At 39.8% G+C, this 17,647-nt stretch overlaps 3 protein-coding genes across 10 annotated transcripts; 2 read left to right on the top strand and 1 right to left on the bottom strand.

Moving 5' to 3' along the window:
- Positions 1-82: 82 nt before the first annotated feature.
- Positions 83-8,058, bottom strand: EGY2 (ethylene-dependent gravitropism-deficient and yellow-green-like 2). Of its 5 annotated transcripts, none has more exons than XM_088703791.2 (13): positions 7,655-8,058; positions 7,472-7,544; positions 6,024-6,119; positions 5,644-5,706; positions 5,437-5,490; positions 5,183-5,290; positions 4,601-4,675; positions 4,405-4,510; positions 4,052-4,163; positions 3,623-3,776; positions 2,745-2,952; positions 1,890-2,050; positions 83-548 (listed from the first exon to the last, which is right to left on the bottom strand). In XM_088703791.2, the coding sequence occupies exons 1-13, from the start codon at positions 7,897-7,899 to the stop codon at positions 297-299; spliced, it is 1,707 nt and encodes a 568-aa protein (XP_088559917.1). In that variant the 5' UTR covers positions 7,900-8,058; the 3' UTR covers positions 83-296. The 5 variants fall into 5 exon arrangements, with proteins under 5 accessions (XP_088559917.1, XP_088559914.1, XP_008785376.3 ...); XM_088703788.2 differs by having other exon boundaries at positions 5,614-5,706; positions 7,472-7,535; positions 7,655-8,051; XM_008787154.6 differs by having other exon boundaries at positions 5,614-5,706; positions 7,655-8,047.
- Positions 8,059-8,238: 180 nt separating this feature from the next.
- PSRP4 (plastid-specific ribosomal protein 4) lies at positions 8,239-10,005 on the top strand. Of its 2 annotated transcripts, XM_088703793.2 has the most exons (4): positions 8,239-8,475; positions 8,606-8,670; positions 8,822-8,968; positions 9,344-10,005. In XM_088703793.2, the coding sequence occupies exons 1-3, from the start codon at positions 8,301-8,303 to the stop codon at positions 8,951-8,953; spliced, it is 372 nt and encodes a 123-aa protein (XP_088559919.1). In that variant the 5' UTR covers positions 8,239-8,300; the 3' UTR covers positions 8,954-8,968; positions 9,344-10,005. The 2 variants fall into 2 exon arrangements, with proteins under 2 accessions (XP_088559919.1, XP_008785374.1); XM_008787152.6 differs by lacking the exon at positions 9,344-10,005 and having other exon boundaries at positions 8,822-9,190.
- A 608-nt stretch (positions 10,006-10,613) lies between these two features.
- Positions 10,614-17,576, top strand: LOC103704030 (Pleckstrin homology (PH) domain superfamily protein). Of its 3 annotated transcripts, XR_015968490.2 has the most exons (3): positions 10,614-11,836; positions 15,811-16,226; positions 16,310-17,576. XR_015968490.2 is itself a non-coding variant. In XM_088703792.2 (2 exons), the coding sequence occupies exon 1, from the start codon at positions 11,344-11,346 to the stop codon at positions 11,800-11,802; it is 459 nt and encodes a 152-aa protein (XP_088559918.1). In that variant the 5' UTR covers positions 10,614-11,343; the 3' UTR covers positions 11,803-11,836; positions 15,811-17,576. The 3 variants fall into 3 exon arrangements, 2 of the variants coding, with proteins under 2 accessions (XP_088559918.1, XP_008785373.1); XM_088703792.2 differs by having other exon boundaries at positions 15,811-17,576; XM_008787151.6 differs by lacking the exons at positions 15,811-16,226; positions 16,310-17,576 and adding an exon at positions 12,023-12,195 and having other exon boundaries at positions 10,615-11,836.
- The last annotated feature ends 71 nt before the right edge of the window (positions 17,577-17,647 follow it).

Raw genomic sequence — 17,647 nt, forward strand, 5'->3', positions numbered from 1 at the left:
TGTTTAGAGTCCTCATTTCTGTGTTCTTAAGAGGGCCCTACATCGTCACTGTTCCATGAATTGCCCATAACACAAATGACAATTTCTATCCAAGCAACTTACCAGAAAGTACAATTAATTAATAGTATGGTATGGTTCTGCAAATTTTACTACAGATAAACATTCATCAATGATGAAAGAGAGTCCTAGCCACATGAAACTTTTTTTAAAGTACGTATCAACCCTTATAACACCTTAACAAAAAAAAAAAACTGTAAAATTGTTTAAATGGAAGAGGCCCAGATGATAAATGGCACTCAAAAATCAAAATTCATTCCTTCATTGGTGAAAGGAAAGGGGTAAGGTAGACACACAAGCAGTCCAAACAACAGAACTGCAACACCAAGGATAGCGTATCTATTTTCAGGTTCGGTGATCTCTTCGGAGAGAGGAGCAATAGGCCCCCTCTGCAAGAAAAATATTAAAACCACCCAATAGAATGCTACATCATTGAAAAGTGATGATATCCCCAATAAGGCAAGGGTGACGCTAGTCCAGCGAGCAGATGCCTGTCATACAAGCCAGGTAAGTTATCATTGGTAAGCAAGCTAGAACAAGTTGAGGGAAAAAAAGTGCGCAATCTCAAATTATCAGCAGAACTGACTGGCACCAATAGCCAAGACATTGGAAACAAGCTCCAGAAAACCAAAGTTGGAAACAAAGCGAAAAGAAAGTAAAAGTGCAAATTTAACAGACAACAAGAAAGAACAGATTCAATCAAGCAAATTGCTTTCTTCATGCATACCCTTGCTCTAATGCATCTGGTCAAATAGAATGGCCTGTTTGGAAGGCAGCATATTCATGTGATGTCTCCCACATAAGTGGGTGCGAGCGGCAAGGAGGGAAGATGAAGAAAGTGGAGAGGTTATAGGAAACTATAGATCCTGCTATCTTAAGATTTTGAGGAAACCAGAAATCACCTTTTAATGATCCCGGTATTTCTAGAAACTTAAGATTGGGAAAGGAATAGCCTCCACTAATTCCTCCCATCTCTCTCTTCATTTCCACTACTTTGTAATTCTCATAGATGCAGGCTATATATATATATATAAGGGATGATGGAACACCCAAGAAGGCCTTAGAGGTAAACCATGTGCTTGGATAAAATTATGCCAGGTAATTATAGGTGAGCTCAAGTTTTGCACCTTACTTGTAACTACTTGATTCCTTGCTTTCAGAGTGAGAAGATTAACTAACAGCTTACCATCACCCCCAGATCAATTTATCATTTCTCACGCATTCATTCCAGGATATTAAAACATACGATAGTCCCAGAACATTAGATGCTGTAATAAAGATCTAAATACTTGTGAGGGAATCTTATGTGAAATAACAATGATAGGAGTAAAGAGAGTAAATTAAACTAGAGTAGAGATGTGCCAATAAGGAGGTTATGAATTGACCAAACTAGTATGGGCATGCCAAACAATAAACTGTGGTCATAACAAGTAGAGTAGCCCAGATTAGTGAATGTTTGCAAGTGGGAATAGCGAAGCTTAAGGCAATCTCAGCGGAAGTAGCAAGAAAAGATATGCAAAAGTTATCAGTAAAGATGTAGTTCTTGAAAGGATTGATTGTTGAAGAAGAATGTATAGATCCCACAGAGTAGATGAGGCTTGCTGGTTATAATTCTAGGCACTTATCATAAACTAAAATCTATATCCAGCACAAAATAATGTAGGATTCATAAGGCCATTATGCCACCAAACCATACTGCTGCCCTCCAGAACTTCTCCCTGGTATGGTTTTTGGACCATAAGCACAAGGTCAAGATGTAAGCTTGCACACAAGAATATCTGAATACAGAAGGCCAATAAGCAGGCCATGCCCTCAAATCTTAAAGAGTATACCTTTCTTCCCCATATTGCAAATGAAATCCGGCCACCATCAAGCTCTCCTGCAGGAATGCTGTTGATAGCATTGATAAGAAGCCCAGCCCAAGCCCAAAGAACAAGTGGGTTGATAGATAATGGAGATCCTTCTTTCAGAACCTCTCCAAGAAGAAGCTTAGCTGCACAACCATATACGAAACAAAAGGTCTTAGCTCTCACCAAAAGGTTGTCATACGTACAATATGTTTCAATAGTTAACATAAGTACTGCAATTTACTGAAGTGTTTTAGTTTTGACCATTTATCCAAATATGAGGGAAAGTACATCTGATGTTCATTTTTGACTAGAAAAGCTCTACATCTGTTGAAGAAAATGTTACTTAGTTCGAAGGTCAATGCTTGAATAATTAATACTAGAGCAAAAGGAAAAAAACAGAGAATAATTCTTGTTTTTACTTGGATTCCGAACTCCAGTCAGATAGGAAACAGATTATGCAATATATGTTTGGCCTTGTGATTCCTAAAGACAATCAACATGAGCATAAAATAGTGGTACTTGCATGTGATACAAAATATATGCAAAATACTATTCCATCTTTCTCCCCACTATTATCATGGAGAAAGACACTGACAAAGGAAAAAAAAATCAGCCATCCAGTGAAAGGGAAGGAATCAGAACCAGATGGCATGAAGCTTAGAAAGCAGATTATAGCAATATGGCTTGTTTCTGCCAACCCATGCATGCGAACATGAATCATGAACCCAGAAGGGGAAGGAAGGGAAAGAAGGGTGTTGGGGGTGAGGGTGGGATTGTGTGCAGATGGAGATGATAGAGGGAGTGATTTGGATTGCTGAAATAGGAGAAAGTACTTACCAATACCTCCAGCAAGGAATGATTCATGAAAGACAGCTGGGTCAACCACAATACCAATGCCATCAGCAGGAGGTAAGATGAACCCCAGTAGCAGAAGAACAAATCCCACAGAGAACCCAGCCAAAGGTCCAGCAGCTGCCAGCTTGATAAGGTCCTCACGGTTGGCTACGATACTGAGAATCCTTGTGATCGCACCAAAAGATCCTGTCTGCAACCAACCAACTGATGCATAACTTTTTATATAAGAGGATATTTGAGATTCATGATATTAGATGATCAATGCTTTAAATCCAAACTTGAATTTTAGCAAGCTAGAACTTGAAGGGCAAAAATCATATGTATTGAGGGCAAGCAGGAAGTTTTCTGATGAAAGATAGGCAAAATTACTACATTATGTTTGGTATCAATGGCAATAGCCTAGCAAAAGTGACTTGTTGACACAAAAAGATGCCAGAGACTTTTTACAGATTGTTTCGAACTTTCAATTCCAGAAGCTTACCTATGACTCGTTTGATTGAAAGTCAAATTACCTAGAGCAGCAAAGGCATTTCACACGTGCTCGTTCATGAAAGTTGTAAGCCATCACCAATCAAATATCTGCACTATATTAATACTACATCCAATTAAGTGCAAAAAATGTATCATGTTCTTGTCTATGGCTTTCTCAAAATGACATAAGCTCTTTGAGAAGAAAGCATGGTATATCATAAGACCAAATAAATAACTATCAAGCGTAACCAAATTCAATAACAAAGAATGCATTCAGAACTTCTAAAATAAGACTTCTAGAACATGATGTAAAGCCATATTGCTTAGATAGTGCGGCCATTTCATGCATCCTATCACTGAAAGACGGGGACAGAATGACAATATCTCACCTGCCAACTAGGAACAAAATATGGTACTCCAAGCTTGATCCCAGTATCTCTAGCAATCAAAATATGACCAATTTCATGGAACCCTAGAACTAGTGCAGTTACAAGGGCTCCAGGAAGGCCATTTCTCAATAATCCAAGATTGTCAAATGTCGATCTGAAAAAACAACATAGCTAAGCATTAGTAACAATGTCTTACAAAACGATGCAGATCACCCAAAATTTGATTGATGGTATTCTTTTTTCATCCATGAAATGATATATTTTAAATAACAGACTACACGATGGGCAAAGTTCTATTTAGTCATCCAATGTAAGTTCATCCTTTTATTTCCAACTTTTTCCTTAAACTAAAACATGGTGGTGAAAGCAAAAGCAAAGAAATATTGAGGGAATAGGAGTCAAAATAATCAATCAATATATGATACAAACATGAGAGAAACCTCATACAGCAAGTTGGTTTGCAGAGCTGGTACATTCCGGAGAAGTAAAGTGAAAATTGTAACCAATCCAAATGCTCCAGCGGCGAACCATTCTGGGATTGCTGCACATTTCACATCCCAGGCATGACAAAACAAGTCAAGAAAAAAGAAATCATTTAACAAGTTCAGATGCATGATTGTCTTTCTAAATATTATTACACAAATTCAACAAAAGAAATGAGACGCTAGACCAACTTCTATGAATATTGTGAAGTCACTTACAATTTAGAGACGGAATATTTGACACAAGTGATCTTTCAAACTTTAAAGCATGGCCAGAACCACAAAAGGGGGAAGTCTTACCAGTAGATTCTGGCTGTAATGTCTGCCTAGGCACCACTACTGCCACCGGCTTATCATCCTCTGGATTGATGAGAAGAAAAAGCTTATATTTGTCCCCAAATGTATCCTGTGAGTTACAATACAAAAATATTATGCAAAACCATGCTAAATTGTCCAACTTCTAAGCTAGTCAAGTAGAAGGAGCAGTCTGAATCACCTGCATCCTCTTTGTTATTTTTTCATAACTTTTAGCTGCCTTCCCTCGAAGATTTCCCTTGAATAATACTCCACCCTGTTACAGAGACAACTGGATGGTAGTGGTTGAAGAACACAATTTTTTTGTCTTATCAAGTTAATTCTTTGTGCTCATAGGGGTTTGAAAGAAGTTAACTTTTTTTTTTTTTTTTAAAAAAAAGGGATCAAAATAAGAAAGCAAGGCTATCTGCACAAGCAAGTAAACTACCATGAACATTAATAGAATAAATCAAGGTTTAACACTTGTTCTCTAACATATACTGTGAAACAGAATGTAGTGATTTTCCATCCATGTACACAGGGCCAAAACATATTGAAACCATGAACCATCTATTTCACATTAACACTTTTCGTGAAATACGCCCGAAAAGATTTGAACTCTTTCTCATGCTAAACTGGAAACAAGAAATAGTTCAGCATGAAAATGACAATTAATATTTTAAAAGACAATACGAGGAAAGAGAGGGGAGAAGTTACAATCAGCAATCTATGAATAAAACAAAGTCTTCCAAAATAAGAAGAGAAAAAAGGAATAATAAATAACCTCATAAGGCTCCTGGCTGGTCACGAAGAATGTGTCAAAACCAAAAACTTGGTCCTTTAGAATGTCTATTGTGGCCTTTGGAATCCTGATAGGTTCACCAAGTTGTTGCTGTAGTTTGTTGACATTTAACAAGCAAGACATATATTAGATGAAGTTGTATAAATTATACAAAAGCAAGAGAAAGAACATAGAACTTGATGTTTTCTTAATCAAAGTTTTCGCCAAAAGAGAATGGGTGCCATGAAAATTTTCACCTTCATTCCTGGCAAAGGTGATCCACTTGCAACCTCTAAGTCATCATTCTTCTCCTATAACAGGTTTATTTTAGAAAAGCTTTAAGATGCAAACACATATATCTGTTATCTAGCAAGTTAGAAAAAAGATCAGTTGCAACAAGTAAAACCAGTTCATTAACTCAACTATGAAAACACCTGCTTGTCATTTTGAGTTACAAGATCCACCTCGCTTTTCTCCAGTGTGTTGCCAAGATCCAGCAATCCTTTGCTACCACCTTCATCCTTGTTCTGGTGAAACATGGTAAAAGCGGCCATATTATTGCTTTTCCATATAATTAACATTTGTTTGTTAATAGCTGACCATCTTGCATACGTGTTAGCTCATTTTTCTTTTTCAGACAAGGAAGCAGAAAATGCCATGAAGCAAGAAGAGAATGCATGAAGAATAATAAATTTATTCAACTTCATCTGAACTGTCCATAAAAAATGATCAGTGGCATGAAATGTGGATGCAAAATAAAAAAAAAAAGAGGGTAACCATAAATAAAGTGTTTATTAGATGCACTAATGCTACTAAACGAAAAGTGGAGATGCTTCAAATTTACCTGATCAATATTGAATTCAGCTTTGAGATGTCTATTATTTTGCACTAGGTCATCACCTGAAGGAGGGGGTGTTTCATCTCCAGACGCATCATTTTCCTACAAAAATAGTTAGGCACTAAACATGACAAAGCCATAATGAGCAAAACCATGCATTTCATGTTTAACATTACAGTATGTCAAAGCATGATAACAGACAAGCTGCTTAATAGCACAGAAATTGAGCTAATCAAATATATTGGAAAGATGAGTGCTTCAGAAATCCGAAGATAACTAGGCATATTCTGACTGATAACAATCAAAAGCACAAGAGAAATCTACTGTTGTGATATAGCGATAAAGAGCAAACTCAGAAAAAACTGCTGCAATAAGTGCCACATGTGCTTCAATGATGCATTCATATACAAGATAGCCAGATCAAGTCTTTATTTGAATAGCTTTGCTGACAGTGAATCTATGTATATTACAAGATACAACTCCATCTGGCATAAAAGAAGAGTGCTGCAAATGGCACGAGATGGAATTATTGACTTAAAGGTACCAGATTCATTTTGTTTTAATTCAATTCAACACAAATGGATACATAAGTAGAAAACATGACCTATCATATAGTTCTATACCGCACAAACATGTTTAATTACAAAATGTTTCCCGTTTATAGATTCCTTGGGGAATTCATTTAGAAGAGTACTCACAATATCTTACAATGACGTGTCAAAATGTGGTTGAAAATTCAATCAATTCGCTAGAGGGATTAGACTCCAAGAATGCCCTTGTTATCTTACACGTTGTGTCAAAAACTAATTGGAGGTTCCAAGTATTATTAAGGGCTTAAACACCCCAAGTAATCCACAAAACCCTATGTTTCATAATAAGAGGTACTCGCATGCTGCATCCTACATTTCCTCATATTAACTATTTCAATCAATTGTCTATGCTTCATTGAAATAGGTTTCAACCAATCCGATGGGGACAAAAGCAGAATGATTGCAAGACCAGTGACTGAGATGGAGAGGTTATAGGATACTTCTTTTTTTCACTTCTTTGGTCATAAGATTATAGGATACTTTGAGGAAGAAATTATATAAAGGTGTACAATACCCAAAAATTATTATCTTTCCAAATGGGATGACGATAACTTGTTACTAAGAGTATTAAAAAAATGAGGTCGAATACGTAATCCCATTGCAAAAAGTACCGAGAAACTCTTAAAAGGGCACTATGATAGAAGAGAGGGAGTGTGTGAGAAGGAGCAGGATTTATCTTTTCAACTTTTCTAGCAACATAATTCAAGAAATATTATACAGCTTTCATTTTGGCAAGAAACACATGATAAATCTGAGGAGATTATAATAAGAAAGCAGGGTATCCAGCAACCAGAGAAGGCAACGCCCGCAGTTATTGAAGAAGCAAATATTCTGAAACAAAGAACGGAGCATAAAGAAGAGTACCGTTTCGTCATTACCCTCCGGTTCTGTTTCCGTCATCGCTTGGCAGCGAATTCGAATCCCTCGCCTGCTTGACCTTAATTTGTGTGAGGGAACAGAAAAGGGAAAGGAAAAGAATCAATTCAGTGCGGGATAAATCAGAGAGGATTTGAGGAGAGACGAATCCATCCGGAAAGAGGAAGAGACCTGAAGCTATAAATTTGCAAGCAGGGGAAGGTCTTCCAAAAGCGTCTACGGCTACTTCTCGAAGCAGAAGCAAAAGAAGAGGTGGTGGCGGTGGTGAGGTGAGGGCTGGGACGGGGTCTGTGACAATAGTGAAGGCATTGCGCGATTACAGGGGAGGAGAGATCTCCGAGGGAAGCCGCCGGGACGATCATATCTCGTGGTGAGGCGAATGCAGAGCTCAGCGCTTCGACCATACATCTCACCATCACCTATATGACAGCCTCGCGAGACAGGAAGGCAGTAGGGAAGGAGGAGGAGGGTTTGGAGCGTTAAAACTGAAACTAGGCGGAGGGAAGGGAACGGATAGGAGGAGAAACAAAATCTTATCCTCTATCCTTCAACAAAAACGAGAGCGGAGGGACCGTCCGTCGTAGCGATGGATCGCATCCCGCGACCGAATGCGGGTTCGTGCCGGTGCGGGGTAGCTAATGTTGGCCCAGGTGGCTGCCGGCCCAATAAAATGACTAGATTATGGTCTGGTTGGAGGCCGAAGCCCATTCAATAGAACCATTAGGCCCTCTCCCCGCTTGCTATATCAAGGCCATGGCGCTGCTCTCAGGTCTTATCCTTCCTGTTTATCCCGTTCGTCCGCCACCAAATTAATTCCATGGCGCTGCTCGCTCTGGGACTGGCGGGTGCTCTTCCTGTAGCTTCCTCCTTCTATCGTGACCCGCGCTCCTCCCACCTCTCCTTCTCTCGCGCCGAAACGGTATCCCTCTCCGCGACGAATCTTTTCTCGGTTTCCGCGCCCGTCACAGCTCCTCGGGCGCTTCCTTCATTAGGTTAACAAAATAAGCACTTCTTCGTCTTCTTCTTCTATTTCTTTCTTTCCTTTCTATTGGCCGGCAAATTTCATCTTTCGGGTTTGTGCCCTGGCTAAACCCCATGTCTTCTTTCTGGTTCTGGTGTCAGTATACTGCGGCAGAGGGGATAAGAAGACGGCCAAAGGAAAGCGGTTCAACCATTCCTTCGGAAACGTGAGTGCCTCCCCAGATTCTCCCTTCTGACTCTTTATGTTTTTCTTTCTTTCTTCTTTTTTTTTTTTGTGGCAATCGACTCCTCATCCTTTTCTCCTTTTGTGTTTTCTTGCGTCTTATTTTTGGCCATGTGATAAAAAATATCCATCAGGCACGGCCTCGTAACAAGAAGAAGGGAAGAGGCCCTCCGCGGGTTCCAGCGCCGCCTTCACCTCCCAAGAAAGACCGTTTTGATGATGGAGAGGTCGTCAAGATCGAAATCGACGAGTCCCTCTTCTCCTAGCTACGTAGATGCGATGTACGAGCATGATCCCCGTTCCGCTCTTTCTATTTAGGAGATGTAATCCCTTTCTGGAACTTTGACATTATGCTTGCTCTCTAACAATTTCACAGTTATGTATCCGTCTTTTTAAGTTGGCATTTTCACTCTTCCACTTGTCTCTTTTTATTCAGTATATGGGGATGTGATAAAATATCCTCTTTTTTTTTCCTTTCTTTTTATAATTATAATTCCCAACCATTCTAGCTGTACATTGGTTGATGCCCTTTTCCCTTCTCTACGATTTTTGGCCAACAAAAAGCTAGTCTCTACGATTGCTTGAGACCTGTAACAGATGTCATCCTTATTGTATGCAAACAACATTTTAAATCATGGACGCAACTATCTATGCAGGTAGAGAAGAGGGAGGAGGAAAGGAAGAAGAGAAGAAGAAAAGGGAGAATTTAAAATCTTAAATTGATCTATTTGGAAATAGCCTCTTTGTTCAATAGACTAATTTAGTTATAAACCTTTTAGAGTATACATTGACAAATCTGATGAAAAATAATCTCCTTCTTTTCGATTTTACGGGGGTCATAAATAAAGTCCATGGTAGATTATGTGGTGCGAAATTTCTTTCTTGGCACTGGATGCATCAACCTTCGAGATAGAGAAGTGCATATCCTATCCAAAAATTGTTGCGCCTAAGAAAATATTTTATGCATTTCATTCACAACCAGCAAGGTGCTAACTTTTGCCTTTGGATCCAGACTCTTGTGATGACAAGATGTATGTCTCCTTGCTGAATAGAATCTGCAAATCACTCTCTGAGGGTGATTTTCCTGAGGATTTAAACGAAACATATTCTTCTTCTTCCTCTTCTTGGAATATGTTTGTGCGGTATGCATATCATGTATCAGTTAAATGAGGACATGGGTGACGGGTGAATGTTTATCTGGAAACAGTGAAGAAGTTTAGGAATAGATTCTTCTTAGGCTGTGTTTGTACAGCATGCCACTATTCTTCTTCTTCTTCTTTCAAATTGCTGATTATTGGTCAAGCTCTTAAAGAGTACATTGCAGAGTTTCAGTACATGACGGAGTTTTTTTGGAATCACGGGCATATAGGGGATGTCTTAGCATTTCGGGGGGATGTCTTAGCATTTTGGGGGGATAGCCGGGGGCAACTAGGGACAAGTCATTATCTTACCTGATAAAACCTTCATATCATTACTTCGCTTTTTTTTTTATCACCGATGTCGGTAAGACAAGTGGAACACTGGATTTTTTGAAAAAAGATTAGTTGGATTGCTGCCTTTCCCAGTAACCAGCCAGTTGGGACTCATGGGCCTCAACCACGTCTACCTCGGCCCTCTTTTTTTATTGCCCCCTTCAATTCTCCTTCTTGAGCACTATCGAAACTTTGTGAGTTCTTCCAGCACGAAAAAAGCAGTTCTTGAACTGGTAGGAACGGGCAGGTCAGTGGTCATCAGAAGTCTGTTGCATCATTCCTCTTCTTTTTTCGTCCTAGTGATCTATTTCTTCTTCAGCCTGACGGCATATGTTTTCTTCATCTAGTTATAGCAGTAGTTTTGCCTGCTAAAATCGATAAAAGCATCTGGAATGCCTCTTCATAGATCATTTGATATCGTAGCATTACAACTCCTGACATCCCTCTGCAGGATTTGTAGTGGCTCACAGTAACCAAACCCATAGATCTCTGGGGAAGTGATTTTGTTGATGGATTCCAAGATATAAATTATTCTTAGTCGCCGGTAAAGGCGTTTGGAAAGACATTCGGTCAGGATTGCAGATTCAGCAGCGCCGACGGATTTGTACCGGAGAGCAGCTTCACCATGGGGTGGTTGGATTCTACACGCACACACACCCCCCAAAAAAAAACAAAAAAACAAAAACAAAAAGCAATAAGGAAGCAGGCTGAAGCTGAAAAAATATCATAATAGCAATTAGGAGCTTCACCAGGTTTTAGCACGCGGAGCTGCCATGGGTTTCGATTGCTGCTGAGGTGACCACGCTTCAAGCTTATAATCTGCGGGCAAACTGTTCTATTACCACTTTTAGGCAGCAGTTTCTATAAAGTTTTTCACTTAATGTGAAGTACCGTGATAGCATAAGTGGGAGAAGCTGCCTCCCTTTTGGACGGAAAGCCTGGTTTAAGATAGGCGCTCTCCCTAACCAGCCCGTTGTTTTCCCTCAGAATCGGCGTGAAAGCAGAAGCCGGCAACGCCATTTGCCGACTTTAGGATATAAAAGTCCTCATCATAAACGGCCACCGTTTATCGCCCCTCTTTGTTCCGTACAGAGAGAGAGGGAGAGGGAGAGGGAGAGGGAGAGAGAGAGAGCGGCCTGTTCTCGGACCTGCGAGCGAGAGGAAGGAAGACGGAGCAATCCGAGATGGCGAGCCTGTGGAGGGCGGCGTTGGGGGGATCGCGTGGAGCGGAGGAGCTGGGCGGGGGCGTGGAGTTCTGGTCGAACCCTGAGCGGGCGGGATGGCTGACGAAGCAAGGGGAGTACATCAAGACGTGGCGGCGCCGGTGGTTCGTGCTGAAGCAAGGGAAGCTGTTCTGGTTCAAGGAACCGGGGGTGACCCGGGCGTCGGTCTCGCGGGGGGTGATCCCCGTGGCTTCCTGCCTCACCGTGAAGGGCGCCGAGGACGTGCTCAACCGGCAGTTCGCCTTCGAGCTATCGACCAGCCGCGAGACCATGTACTTCATCGCCGACTCCGAGAAGGAGAAGGAGGAGTGGATCAACTCCATCGGCCGCTCCATCGTCCAGCACTCCCGCTCCGTCACCGACTCCGAGGTCGTCGACTACGACAACACCCGCCACCACTCGTCCGTCGATCAGCGCTAGATGGATGGATCCTCCTCCTCATGAATTGGCTGCGGTGCGTCTCTCTCTCTCTCTCTCTCACCCGTCGTATGCATCCTCCCGCAGCTATTGCGCAATCTAGGGTTTCTCCTCCTCTCTTTCTTTCTTGAGTGTGTTTTTCTTGATCGTGCTGTACGGACTGCTTGCTGTTATAATTGCGCTGTCTATCTGTACATCTCTAACTGCCGTCGTAATTTGACAGTGCTGGGAATCGATGTATAGGATCTGTTCTTGTTGCTGGGTCTCGATCCTTATAAACTATCGCATGCTGCATCTTCCTACTCTGCCTCCTTCTTGTTATGTATTCCTGTGATTCATGTGTGAGACAGTTGCTCCTTTGTTATACTATGTTCAATTCTTCTGATTTTCTTGTTATTATTAGCAATTATTTATGTTGCAAGATCGTTGATGAGATGTGCGAACACCTCTGGCTCTTTCATTGAACTTCTGTGCAGTTTTTTTTTTTTGATATATATAATTCTAGTTTTTCTATCTATGGATGTTATCTTTTGGTTTCCAGATCAGTTCTTCTTGCAATATATAACTTGCTTGGTCAGAGAACTCTTGGCAACTGAATTTGTCATCACATAGTTGCGATATTCTGTTCAAATTCAAAGCACGCAGGACATCCTTTTTACTGGTTTACAACTCAACTCAACTAAGCCTTAACCGAGAACTAGTTGGGCCGCCTAGTTTTTACCAGTTTATAGAGTCCTATTTTTTACTTGTCTTAATAATATTAGATTAGGGCTATCGTTTTTGAGAATCTTGTCTCACCTCTTCAATGTCCATTTTGCTGCACAAAAGGCATCGCATCAAGGTTCGCCATTGGATCCCATACTGGTACTATTCTATTTCGGTATACTAATATAAGGGTTGGTTCGGCCTACCAAGTGTTAGTACGCCCTCTGTAGCGCATAACGGTTCGGTACTGCTATGATTCGGTACGGTCAATACATACTAGTACCAACCAATATAGCAAATCTTGTATGGCATGCTCTTGCATTTATTGAGCTTATATATTGAGAATAATTCATTTGGTGATTTTTTTTTTCCAAAATTACAATGCAGAATCTATTTTTTATTTAATGTAACTTGCTTACTACGGCTGAAAATTTGTGTACTTGTGTCCTTTATATCCTGATATTATGGATTTCTTTGTTCCATAGCACGCTTCTAACAGAATGTGAATTATTCAAATTTTCAAGTAGGTGAATTTCTTTATATGATATTATCTTCTATTGTTTTGGGCCAACATTGTTCCTGGAAGAGTTCTGAGTACTGGACCTAATAACTAATAATGCATATCTGATCCCAGCAAATTTCACCAGTATTTAATTCCTCTCTGTCCGCGTCGCCTGATTCCTTTCCAATACAAGAACCTTATCGTCTTCATATCTCATGGTTCCAAAGTTATTGATACACATAAAATGAGGTTTTGCTCTTTCTCCTTTGGGTGGATAGTCCAATGCCCCTGTTGGATTTTTCGCTACAATGGCACATCAAAGCTCTTCTGAAACTATACGTGTTTCAGAACAATACTACATATGAACCTCAAATATATATGAAAGATCAGAGAACTGATTGTCGGCATATTAAGGAGAAGACCATGCTCTTTCAAGACCTGTCATTAATAGCATGCCATAGCACAAATCACGACATGATATCTTAATATTTCAACCAATGTCCTACAATATAGCCATGAGGTAATGTTGTTTTTCTTTTGATACTACATAATCAATCATCAGTTTATAATTCTGTTCATCTACATTAACATCAGTTGAAGGTCCAAGGACAAAACTTTAGAAGTAGGCATGGTGTGACAGGTGAATTTCTAGACATGATGGCTTGTACTATAAGGGCCCTGGTCACTAAGCTTATATCGCTTTAAAATTGCATTGGTGCAATATGTTAGATGTGATGAACTTGCTATCGATATTCATACAAGTGAAGATACCAATGTTGTTGGCATATATTGTTGATATAAAGTCTAGGGTAGATGTAGCTAGTATTCCAGAAGAAAGCTTTATAAAATGAGAGCCTGAACTTTAAAAAAACTGAAACAGAGTAATGGGATGTGATATTAATGGAAATGAAAATTGATAAAAGGAGACCATCAACATTGATGGCCAGGGGTTATTGCAATAAGATCATAATTCTTATTTTGCATGAATACATGAATGGAAAAAAAAAGTGAAGGCATATCTGCTAGAACTGGAGCCCAGTGGATTGAAAACTGATTCATGTACCTTTCTGAGAGATGGTTCAGTTGCTGGAGTTGCGAGTTCGAAAACCAGAGTTGTGAGTAGGCAATAGTCATTTCTCTCCCCTGTTTCAGCTTTTGCTGTCTTCTTATATCATTTTAGTCTTTTTCATAATGGTATACTAAAAAACTGGCAACCAATGAAGTGGAAGTTTCGTAGCGCTTTAATGAAGATCTGGGGAGCTTTGGGGGCAATATTTTTAGTACATCTTTTTAATTCTTTATTCCTATTTTATGGTAAATAATGTGCAAGAACAATCTTAGATATTCTTCTTGCTATGCCCATAGCATATTTCCTAGTGAGCAGAAAACAAACTTTTGAACCTCAGACGGCCAATTTCTAAAATTAGAATACTTCTCAAAACTGACTGCTGTAAAAATAAATTGGATCATGTAGTATTCTGTCTTGCTGTAAGTTGTGCTCAATATCACACATTTAAATTTCAAAGAGCCAAGGGATATGCTTTGGCAGCCTACAGCAACGCTGATACACACATCCCTTGTCGCATGTCTCTCATAATTTAGCAAATATAATGAAGCACTTCTCGACTTTGCTTCTTGCAATGTTGGTATCCTCGCATTTCTTGATTAATGTCATCATAATCACAATCATCCTCAAGCGATGTGGGTTCTATAATCTATGTTATTTTTCAGGCAAAGCTATTTTAGCAGATAAATAGAATCTAAACAATCATTCAATTCTTCATTAGTTGGTCTCATGCCTGCTTACATTTCCAACAAGAAGATTTCATGACTATCAACATCTCCTTGTATTGACATAATGCCTCCTGTTCTATACTCTGCACGCAAAACACCACTTGTCAAACTTAAAAAAGAAATGGTAACTAATCCTTAAATTCATAAAGCATCAATTAGCTATATAGAGGACAAAAATTGCCTTAAGAGCTAGGGAACGTGGATATGAATATAGAATGTTCATCTATTCTGAGAGATAATCGATATTTTTTGGACTTGTTATCATTGTTGTTTCACTGGTTGATTTCATAAGAATTCTGGATTTTGTACATAGACTTCGTGAATGCCAAATGCTCATTTGTTTTGTGAGATCAGTGAAATTTGTTGGGAACTTGTTATAGTTGTTGTTTATATGGTTGATTCCGTCGTAGTTACAGATTTTATGTTTATTAAGCTTGATTATTATTATTATATAGCCTATCCAAATATAGGCTTGGCAGTGTTACTTGGTTTGATTTTGAGACATTTGTTGAAGAACTTCTTTGTTGATTAGCAATTCGATTATCTTTTATCTGAGCTTTGCTCCAACGATCTTGATGTGTATCCAATTGGGGGAATACATCAAACCAGTCTCAAAATTAATTGTTTAAGCTACCGAAATTTTTTTCTTAATTATCATATGTGGAGACATAATTTGGTAAAACAATCTCAATTTTTTCTCTTTTGATCTTTTTATATGATTTATTAGGTTACCAAGTCAATTTAATGTTTTCTGTCTGTCTTCTAGAGAAATTCGCAAAACTAAAGAAAGACCGACAGCCCTCGATACTGCATACCTCGAGCAACATATCTAATAAACTGCTTTATCATCCCTAATTTCGGGAAAACCCCACAGAGCTGGCCTTTTCCCGCAACTGTAACTGCAGGGCATTCATAGGCATTCCTTGATTTGGCATTTCATAGATATTGTGTCCTTGCTTTCACCTTGAAGAAGTTGTAAGGAGGCTGAATTGCTCACACTTGCATTACAGGAATTGGTGAAAGATTCTTCCACAGGTCACATAATTTCAAAATGATAGAACTATAATAATTAGCAGTACAGAGAACACTGTATCAAACAAAGAGTGAAAATTGTAAAAGATCAAGTTTTTTTTTTTTTCTGTAAGCTTACAAGGATTTTTTTTCCAAGTTCCAGATATTAGGTTGCGAACATCTTGTATCATGTGTCATTTATCATCGACTCCTTCAAGAAGCCCCTCCCTCTGATAGCATGCATCTTCATGGCGACTTCTCTCATCGCCAGCCGTGCATTTGGTCGTGCTGCCGAGCAGCATAGATCGACAACAATCATGCCGAAAACTAAGCATTCCTCTGTTCTGCTGCTTTCCACCAGACTACATTTCTTTATTTCCTGTTAGTACTCGAGTCCTCGCAAGATCCATCGTCGGTTGGTCTCTTACCCCATGCACATTACCGGTAGAAGTATCGCCTTTTAGGGAAGCCTCACCCCGCCCGTTCCGTTCTCTGCAGTTGATGGGGGTCGTTCTCGGACGGTGAAGACAGAAACTTTTGCTGGTCCATCAAATGGGGGTAAAAAATAATTCATGTTCTGTCTTCTTCTACCTGCGACATGGAGAACAGGTAAAAAGAATTCATTTATTGATTAAAAGATTATGTTTAGTTTTTATGTTCTAAATAGTGGTGGATTCGAGATCCGTTCAATCATTTGATGATAATCACAATTATAAGTTAGTTGCTAAGTCCTAACGAGATGAAAGTGGATATAGAAAGATACACTGTTACTTGGAGGAACATAATTGACCCTTTGGTCCCAACAAAGCTGGTTTGAATTTGAGAGTGAGAATTCTCGACGTTGAGATATCTCGGGTAGGCCAAAATCACCCGCAAGGGGAGTGATCATCCAGAAGAAAGTTGCTTGGCTTCAATGTCGCGGTGAGCCAATGGTGCTTGGCACTCTGTGACCGAGACATCCATTGCGAGGAAGCCATGTCGATGCTTTTGTCCAGCCCTTGAAAAATGTTGAAAAGATGCTGCTCCCCTGGATCTAGATGTAACCAGTCCGTCCTCTAGACTCCCGTTAGGCAGGCGAGAAGTCGGTCGAGTCACTCCCAACGGAATCGATGCTCGAATAAGAAGTCGAGATCTTCTTGATATATTGGTAGTAAACATATCTCGAGGAAGTTGCGATGCCTGATGCGACTTGTTGGGACCTCGCACTGAGCCAGGAAGGTGTTGGAAGCTCGATGCGTTTGAAAGTTGAGGACCGTTACAGCGGCTATGGATCCAAAGTTCCTCCATAGAAAAGATCGAAGCATCCTTCGCCGATCAAATTTCTCTAGGAAACAATTCATCAGTCTCTTTCCAAAAAAGAAGGGATGAGTGGGGGGAGCCTTTCTGGACCTTCTCAATTGGGTCAGTAATTTCGGCTACCTGGCTGCTTGTCGTTGTCTTACAAGTCGAAGCAGGGCATTCTGGCAGCCGTAATTCAAGGACGCCTCCACAAAACTGGGTATCTGCTCCTACTGATAGCCCCGACGCTTCCAAACACCTCTTCTTTTGGAAATATACCTTCCAAGTTGTTCAAAGATTCAATTGCCGCAAAGAATGTAAGCTCCCTAGCTATTCTGGGCTCCATCTTGATATATTATTTCTTGAAAGATCAAGATGCCGGATACGTTTTAACTTCAGCTTCCATGCTCTCACAATCACCCATTGCTAGACGAACTTCACAGTCTACATGTAGCTTTGTAAAACTTAATAAAATTTACCTTCCACTTAATAATATTTTTAATTTTATAATCGCAAATTTAATTATCGAATTCATATCTATACTTCTAACATTTAATT

Source organism: Phoenix dactylifera, chromosome 8, assembly GCF_051530095.1.
Source record: "Phoenix dactylifera cultivar Ajwa chromosome 8, Ajwa_hap1_PhDact_Kaust_v1.1, whole genome shotgun sequence".
Taxonomy (NCBI): domain Eukaryota; kingdom Viridiplantae; phylum Streptophyta; class Magnoliopsida; order Arecales; family Arecaceae; genus Phoenix; species Phoenix dactylifera.